The sequence below is a fragment of the Gambusia affinis genome, linkage group LG08 (genome assembly GCF_019740435.1).
Source record: "Gambusia affinis linkage group LG08, SWU_Gaff_1.0, whole genome shotgun sequence".
Classification (NCBI taxonomy): Eukaryota; Metazoa; Chordata; class Actinopteri; order Cyprinodontiformes; family Poeciliidae; genus Gambusia; species Gambusia affinis.
In genome coordinates this window covers 20433572-20442929 of record NC_057875.1, presented here as the reverse complement: position 1 = coordinate 20442929, position 9358 = coordinate 20433572, and the positions used below count along the sequence as shown (strand labels likewise).

Here is a 9358-nt window from a genome sequence, read left to right as displayed (position 1 = left end):
TTATAGTCTGCTCTATTTTCCGAATATATCTACGTTTATTTTCATTTTGCCTCGGCCCTGGTTTTGCCTCCATTTGCAGTTCTCTTTGTCTCTGTTTAGCAGTTTAAATCTCTTTATTGTTGATCTGCACCTCTTTGATGGCATTTTGGATTTTGGTTAGCTCTGTCCCCATGTGGATTTTGTTTTCTTTGTAACCGGCTCACATCTATTTTCTTTTCAAAATGTATTCTTTTAATGTTATTTTTAAGCTTTTTTTTGTGGTAGTCAATTTTTCATAACTCTGCCAAAGAAATTGTAATGTCAAGCAGTAGCTCAAAACAGAGAGCACATAATCCCATGGCACTGTGGGACTGCACAAGAGAAAACAGAAACCCAGTAAAAGCAGCCCACAGATGTTCATTTTGGGTATGCATCCTCACGGAAAAATTATTTGATTTTAATTCATGGGTGATAAAGAACAGGGGTTGTAAATCTTTTTCAGTGTAGGAGGGCATCGCAATGAATAATTGAAGCTATGTCTTTTAAAGAAGTCGAGAAAGAATTATCTTTGTGCATTTTATCATCCAATTTTTTTTAAAAAATGGATTTGTCTTGTGAACAATGGGAAAAAAGAAATTGGATGTTACTTTGGCAGGTAAACAAGGATTCCAGTTCCAATAAGGTTAAAGGATTCATTACAGCTTTTTACAAAAAAGTTGCTGTTTATTTCCTTAATCTGCATGCTGGGGTGAATCTAAATACATACCTACTAAATAAGTAGCCATCATATCTTGTCATCCATATATCTTCAGAGTCATTATGTTTGGTGATGCAGCGGGTAGGAAGGTTCCCTGGTAGCAGTCAGACTTGCAGCGAATCTGAAAAGGCCTCTGAATGAAGACTCTTGCTGAATTACAGTCTTACAACAACAGCTAAATTTCTAAATATTCCACAGTATGTCTTGGATGACATCAGTCCACTTCTAATCCATCTCATTTGCTTTTGCTGCAATTGAGATGGGCTAGAAAGCTAGCCAGAGAGGTGTTGGTATCAGAAGTATGTTATGATTTATTATTATTATTATTTTTTATTTTTTTTGGAGGACCTAGTTTCAACTTTTTCAATCTCTTCTGCATCCATGAAGTCTCCTTTTTTAACTCCTCTGGCGTTTGGGGGGAGTTGTCCATGTAATATTTGAACTTCTGAGATGCTAATTAGCTAAATCAAGTTGTAAAAATGATGCCTCATTGCCTCGATTACACATAACTGTTTGAAAGTAAGAAAAAACAAGTAGGAGCAAAACCTGCACAAAACCAGAGGGAATCATTTCTATGTAATGTCACTAAAAAACCAATCCATAAAAAGAAAAAATCAGAAATATCACAAAGCTACTCCAACATGAGTGACAAAACTCTGCATTACTTTTGCATATCAGCTAGAATTAGCAGTTTTGATCGCATCTGACCAAAGCACCTTTTCTTAATGTTTGTCTTGACAGACTGTCACACCTGAGCTGTGGTTTTCTGTATCTCCTCAAAGACTGTGGTAGGAGAGCGACAAAATTGAGAAAAAGTTCAACATTTATGAATACTTACAGCTCTATAAAACAAATCCCTATAAAGAAATCAGAAGCAGAAATGTTCCCTCACCCCCATTTTCAGTATAAGTTATTTGCTGTGATTTACTTCTCAAATATGTTAACATACATTTAGAAGAGGGATTATTCTTGGAATTTTAAGCAATTTACGAAATAGTTTTGACTTAAAAGTCTTGTCAGCCTGTAGCTGGACCACTCTAGATCACCTTGACTGTATAATAGCCTCGCGTTTCAGAAAAAGGCACGATAGCATCTTCTAGTATAATACTGTTGGATATATGTGTTTACACAGTTGTAGAATCACTCTCAGTGGTTTTCAATTATTCATGAGCAGTGTTCAAAAAATGATACCGCGCAATAATTGTTTATATTTTTCCAAGTTCTCCCCCTCCTGCTTCTCCCTTAAGGAGGTGTGAATCAAAGCCAAATCTCATTAGGAACTTTGAAACGTGGAGGTGAAAAGCAACCTATTGGGAAATACAAAGATCTCCCGCTGAAGGAGAGGCTGGCAGCTGTGTGCCGGGAAACGTCCTGGGAAGGAGAACAGAAGCCAGCAACATGCAGATTTTAACCCATTTTCTTTGAGCATTTCCAGCACAGATGCCGACTTTAAATAATAATTGTCAGCGAGCAGTATTGATTTCTACGGAGTGAAGGACACGGGTTATTTTTCTTTTTCCAAGTTTAATCTTACAAGTGCAAATAATGTTGATTTAAGCAGCATGTCCTGGTAGAAGTATAAAGAGCTCTATCTTTGATTTACGGCAAGTGGATCGGGGATGTTATGCTTGATGCTGTACTTGCAATAATCAAGTTTACTCAGAAAGCCCCGGAAGTTACTTTATCTCTTGCTGAATCAGTGATTTGCTCACTTTCAACAAAGCCTAAGTAAATGCAGTCCTGCAATCCGTCTCATGTGCATCAACTCCAGCAACTCATTTTTGTTCCCTCAATTTCTTTCATAGCTGTCGGTAGCACTGAATATTTTCAGCACAATTTTATTCACTCCTGCGCTTCTGACAGAGATCCTGCACTGTCATTTACAAGTCATTTCATGGCAGAACTTTGAGTTTGTATTCAGGGCGGTGTGATAGGATCCCGAGGTGGGAATTAGATAAAGACCGTCATAGGGTGTGCCCCATATGGAGTCTGATTTTAAAAGCTTTTCGAATCATAACGTGACAGAATATTTGCGTTGGAAAAATGCAACTTGGGTTAGAGCACTTCTTTTTATGAAGTAACCGGATTTACTTTTCATAATTCTTAAACTTCTAAGCTCAAGTACCAACTCAAGAAAGAAATGGAGAAATAAAAGTTTCCAGACACCTACGTCTTTATTAAAAGGCACTTGAACTAGCACTGCATGATTAAGTTTAGAAGTCCAAATTTCAATATTTAAAGCTGAAAGGATCTTTAAAGTGAAAATTCTGAGTGGAAACTTCAGGTTTCTTAACAACCCTGGCCTGAAAATTACATATGACTGATTTGAAATGAAGCCTAATGATTTTCAAATGGAAGAAAAATGTTCACTTATGATTTATATCTAATTGAATTAGTGACGTACAGTATGATGAAAAGAAATACATAAATATTAGCTCGTATTGCTTGGTCATAAAGCACTCCAACTCAGATACCACTGGTTTGCAGACTTATATCAGGAACATATTGGGTTTAATGTCACTTATTGTCAGAGGTTAAAGGTAATTTCAGAAATATCCATTAGCCCTTGCTCCCTAGCTCATTGTTGTTTAACACAAAACAGCTAATATGTTCATATTCAAGTGGAAAAGCATATTCATATAGTACTATCTTTACACCTTACGATTTTGCAGTACTGTGTTACTTTGTCACATAAAATCCCATTGAAACGCACCGAAGTCCGTGGTTGTAACAGGACAAAACGTGGAAAGGTTCAAAGTGTCTGAATACTTATGCAAGGTGCTGTAAGTCCCAGAGATTTTGAAGAACACACAATTCACTCCAATGAGAAAAATCGGCTGCCTGTGGCAACTCTATCACCCAAGGTGATTGTTACTCCTGATGAATAAAGCATGAGAGCGGTTTCAGTCAAAGCAAATCAATATTGTTCAAGTGAAAGAAACACAGCCAATATGAAGGGTATATATGTCTCTGAGTTTATTCACGGAGGAGTACATGATGAAACATGTGGGTAACCGCTCCGTCCACACATACGGCTTTTTAAAATTATGTTCATCCAGCACGACCGGATCAGGTACAAGATCGAGAATATTTGAAGCTGCCTCGTACGGGGAGGAAAACAAAACAAAAAAACAAAAACATTGGCTTCCATTACTGGTCCTGTACCGAAAGTGGAGTGTCCCAGTTTCTTTTGTCAATACAGCACATTCACAAGTTTCAAAATGGGGAGTGAGGGACAAAAAAAACAAAAAACAAAAACAAATAGGTCTCGACAACAGCACAAACAATTTTTTTCGCTCTTTTGTTGTTTTCGTCATAGGAACCAATGCATAGGGGTATACAGATAGAATACAGTATTTCAACTTGTTTTACAAAGATTCATATGTATAGGAAACGAGAAATAAAAATAACTGCACAGCAGTAAGAAAAGTCAATTGTCGAGTATAGATAGTCATTTATCGTACACACTGTAGGATAGCTTAGAAACACAGGTCAAAAGAATCAACACCATTGGAACAATTTTTGCGCAATGTTCAATTGTACACATGGATACCCTTTTAGTCTAATTTTGGAATGTGAGACATTTTCAAGGGAAACCCAACTGGTCATTCTTCAACATTTAGTCTTTGACATTTATTCTTTTTTTTTCTTCTTTTTTTTTAGCTGTTTTTGCCACCAAAATCCTAGTAAGCACACATCAAAGACATCCAAATGAAATGCACACGTCGAAGCTGCAGCCAGGAAAAAGAAATCGTACTGAAATGTCCTCAGCCTAACGGCACGCCAATGGCTGCAGCGGCGCATCTAGCGTTTTTAGACAGCACACATAAGATCACAAGTCCAAGTACATTGCTGTGTCTATAGTACTATCATCATATTCCTATGTTACCAACAGAATAATTTAGAAACAATATATAGGTGTCATCCTATCCGATAAGGCACATTTTTGGTTAAAGAAAGGCTCTGAAAGAAGAAGCTTCTTGCATCGACTCTAGTCAGCGAGAACGGAGTCACCAGTAAACAACAGCGGAGACGAGGATGGAGAGTCTGCAGTCGGCATGCAATTAAGATCAAAAGCCTCCCCTGCTGATTTCATTACACAGAGTGCCACTCCGCATCGCACTGAGTGGGCAGTGCCAAATGCTGTTAGTCAGGAAGCCGGAGCGCCATGCTGAGACGGCAGGCGGGCAGGCTTGAGGTCTGTGCAAACGTCACTCTAGCCAAGGCAGGAATCGTTAACATTCTGGGGTCTCTGGAGCTCGTTGCCGCGTGTCGGCCAAACGCGTCCACCGTCAGATACGAAGCGAGGACAATTAAAAAGATCTGCCGACGGTCAGACCTACAATTTGGGGACGGTGTTTAATGGACAAAGAATTATCACACCCTCGATGTGACTCAGGCCACACTCTGACACTGATTTCAGTTATCATAAGCAATTATATACACGACTGCACCCAAGCACCCTGACATCAATAAAGAAACAACAACAACAAAAAGAAAATGTAAAAGAACAACAATTTGTTCGCAACAAGCCGCTGCAGTACCAACTGCGTCTCTGACAGATCGTTACCATCAGCATTAGGCTATTTTATAGCAAAAGAGGCAGAGTTATTAATGATTATTTGGAACATTACTATGGATAGAAATGGCACGACAATAAAAAAGACAAACAAACAAAAAAAAAATATGCATAAATCAATTTTGAATTGTTTTTTAACATATTGCTCAACTGCTACGATATGGCAAATACATTTAGTAAGAAAAATCAGGAATCTACTGTATTGTAGTTCGTAGTATACGGACGTTATTGCAGGGCTAATATGAGTGGCATGGTTCCATGGCATAATACAACTGCTTCTCTTTACTGACAGCTAAAGAAAAAAGAAGTAATACACCAAAGAAGAAGAAAACAAAACAAATCAACTGAAATGTCTTAAAGAAAACTCAGAAATGTCCCTCTGTGCTTTAGTTGAAGTGGAATGTTTCATGGCACTGTACAATAAAGGGAGACAGGCTGTGCTGTTATTGATTTCCATGAGCACAAGTTGGCAATCAAGCTTAAAACGTGAAAAAAACAACCTCTGTGTCTGTGTATATATATATATAATTTAAAAAAAAAAAAAAAAAAAAAAAACGGAAATGTTTGCGAAACCTCTGGTAAGCCGTCAGTCACACAAAGCCGGCGTCCCTGTCCGGACCCTTTGGTCTCTGTCGTAAAGCTCGGCGAGAGCGCAGGCTCCGGCGGGGTGGGGACTTAAGAACGAGAGAACGCAGGCGTCGCTTCGCCCTCGCGCCTAGGCATCCTGTGTGCGCACGCATGTTCCCCACACAACCCCCACGCTCGCTCACAACGGGCACGCTACCATTCACACATCTACGCACACAGGCTGATAAAAACACTGTCCGCACCACAAAGTGACTCCAATTAGAAAGATTTTTTTTTTTGTTGTTTCTTATAAAGCTTTCTGCATAAAGACTGCACAATAAAAAAAATATATAATACAACTCTTTAACCCTTTTTTTTTCACACATACAGAGAAAGGGAAATTCAAACATCTGATTATCTGCGGTACCAGTGCTCCACAGTGGGGCTTAATTCTCACAGAGGCTTTTCTCATACTGCGTCCTGGGAGCAATATTCAGTGGAGCATGAGTAAGGGCTCAGACCTTTAAGGTTTGGCAAGTGAGATTTAAGGCGTACCTATGACAGCAGAACCCATCATTTTCCCCCCAATCTTTCTTTTTTTATTTTTTATTTTTTGGATGTCTGTGTGCAATTAATTAGTCTTGCTTTACTCCACAGAACCAGAAAAAAAAATAATAAAAAATACACGCTCTGGGGAAGCACACATCAAAATGAGTCCCCCCCCCCAATCCCGCTCACATTTTTTGCATTTCCATACTTTATGCTCTGAAAAAAAAAAAGGAGAAAAAGAACTAAGCCCCTGTAGTCACTGGCGATCTCCCTCTATGTCTTGACTTTAGTCCCTCCTCTCGGTGGGTTAGAGATCAGTCATTTTGTTTTCCAGGGCGGCCGCAATCTGCTGCAGCCGCAGGGTCAGCTGTTTACTCTGAGCGGCCGGGTCCTCATCCAGGGATGCGATGATCTGAAAAGGACGACGGAAGGATGGTCATTGAAATGATCGACAGAGCAGTCGCAAATATCAAGAGAAGAGGGAGGGGAGGAGGATTTGGATGAAGGACAGCAGAAGGGTGGCGCTGGAATGGTAAAAAAAAAAAAAAAACAATTGGAAAGGGGTGACGAGTGTTATTCCCCATCAACAGTCACGTCAAACTGTATTAGTCGTTATTGTTTGTGAGCCCCTCTTAGGGGAGACTGACAGCCCCATTTGTTTATCCGACTTGTTCATTAGGTTTTGTTTATCTCCTCCTGTTTGTGACCTCAAGTGGCAACACACAGTGGACTTTAAGGAAAAAACAACAACAACAAAAAAAAATCAATTCCCAAAGCAATTTTCCAATTCACATCCCACAGAAATGCTTTCAATTAAAATTTCACACAATCTCTTTTCTGGCATATCAAGAGTGAAGGAGGAGAAAAAGGAATACAGTGGGCAGCAGTGCATGCAGTGGAATAGCCCTCCATGGGTGCGATAGGAGAGCTGGGAGCTTCTTACCCCGTCGTAGTATTTGCTGGCGTACTGGTAAAGCTGATGGAGAGCCACTTGGGTGTTCAGTTTGTCGGTGTGAGACTGCAGAACATAAAAAGGCAGTTTAAAAGTAAGAAATTCGACGAAATGAAAGAACTAAATTGCGCACAAAAATTGCCCCCCTCTCCTCCCGGTGAAGATGATGACTCTACCTGTAGAGGCAACTTGAAAAGTGGTCTGTGCAAAAAAAAAAAAATCACCCAAGACCCAACACACTACAACCACTGCAATTTGAAATAATTGGTTCAATTTAACAATCAGACATAATTTGGCTCATATTTGCTCAAAAAAAAAAAAAAGTTTCTTATTTAAAGTGAGGTCTCGAACAATTCCAGTCAAAATATTAAAATAAACGCGACATAAAAAAATCCCCACGTTTTCAGATTCCAATATGTTTTTCTTGCTTTCTTCAAAACTATCTTCAATCAGCAGGAAACGTGTTTAAAAAAACAAAAAAAAAACACAAAAGGTCTGTGCCAGTTGTAGTTTGTAACACCAACAATTTGAATTCAGATAAAATGTGGACCAGCTCTAGTCCTGGAGACATTAACGAGACCCCGCTTAAAATGCCACCAGATTTTGATTTAAACTTTACAAGAAAAAAAAAAAAGAAATCATAACACCATGCAAAGCAAAGTCTCTATGCTCATTGGACGAGAGGATGAGACAGGAGAGAACAGTCCCAGAGCAACACAGGCGGCCACACTAACAATTAGGCACAATGTTTTTATACAGAATAATCTTTTATTCCAGACCAGACCTGCATAAAGTAATTTTATTTTTGCTTAAAATCAATCGTAAAACCCTAAGATTTTTTCTTAAACCAACATGGAATATGACCAATATTACACCATGACTTTTCTCTGGAAGATGTCATAAAATCTATGATGGTCAGTCTAACCTACCCCAAACTACTTGCTTGTGATTATTGCAGCAAATGCAACATCTGCATGAACTAAAACTCAGGCCTCAACAGCAAAAACATATGGTTGTTTTGTAACTATGTTTGTGTTATTTTTGAAAGTTAAATCAAATTAAAAACTTCATAGAAACTAATCAGCTTAAGTAAAAAACAAACGCTTCAGTAATGTGTTATTGTTAGTGGCACCAACCAGTCACTGAAGAAACTCGCTCAAATTTAAAGTTGAACTTATCGATGTAAATCACTGTAAGTCTGTGCCGGAAGTCTTTTTTACACGTCCTTTCAAGGGGTGCCAAGAAATTTGTCTGCACCAGTAATTTTGAAAATAACTTGAGGGATGTGGATGTGAACACATCACAACGGGATTAAACAAATCTGTCAGGGTGCATTTTGCAAGAAAATTGCATGCTTTAAAATAAGGCAACAACCGTTGCTGGAAAAAAAAAACAAACTCTGAAGATGACATTGATAGAGAAATGTAATGCCTCCCCTCCTAACATTTATGCACCGCATAACATCTTCTCTTTTATACGCAGTGGAAACCCACTGGGCTTGCCGCCTCGTTCTGGGCTTAAAACATTTAAAGCAAGGTCGACTACAAGCCAAAGATAATGACAGCTGCGTCTCTCACCCGTGACACTTCCGCCAAATGAGTGTTCATGTCCTGATCACTGACAGGGACCATCTGCCTGATGCCCTTGTAGTAGCTGCACACACATGAAGAACAGACAACAGGGTGTAATCGCTCAGTTATGCAACTGCTATGTTTTTTTTTTTTTTTGTAAATGGTCTCGGGGAAATCTGGAGGATTTTAAACTTGACACAAAAACAGATGGGAAAGTAAAGAGCACCACACTTACTCATCCACCATCTTCTTATAGGTGGAGATCTCCTTTGCATAGAGTAGTTTGTTACTTGGAGAGTCCTGTAGACGAAAACAAAAAAAAATGAAAGCATGAGTAAAAGGACATATGTCTACATCTCAAATTAGAATAGTTGAAAATATAATTTATTTCAGTAAGCATCAGT

The 9358-nt window shown here is 38.9% G+C and overlaps 1 protein-coding gene across 2 annotated transcripts in view; it reads right to left on the bottom strand.

The window, feature by feature from the left end:
• Positions 1 to 3688: 3688 nt before the first annotated feature.
• Positions 3689 to 9358, bottom strand: part of plxnb2b (plexin b2b) — a 154020-nt gene continuing 148350 nt past the window's right edge. For both annotated transcript variants that reach the window (XM_044124107.1, XM_044124106.1), the window contains 4 exons: positions 9190 to 9254; positions 8961 to 9036; positions 7375 to 7449; positions 3689 to 6843 (listed from right to left, as the gene is read on the bottom strand). In XM_044124107.1, coding sequence (XP_043980042.1) covers positions 6739 to 6843; positions 7375 to 7449; positions 8961 to 9036; positions 9190 to 9254 — 321 coding nt within the window. In that variant the 3' untranslated portion in view covers positions 3689 to 6738. The remainder of the gene's footprint in view (positions 6844 to 7374; positions 7450 to 8960; positions 9037 to 9189; positions 9255 to 9358) is intronic.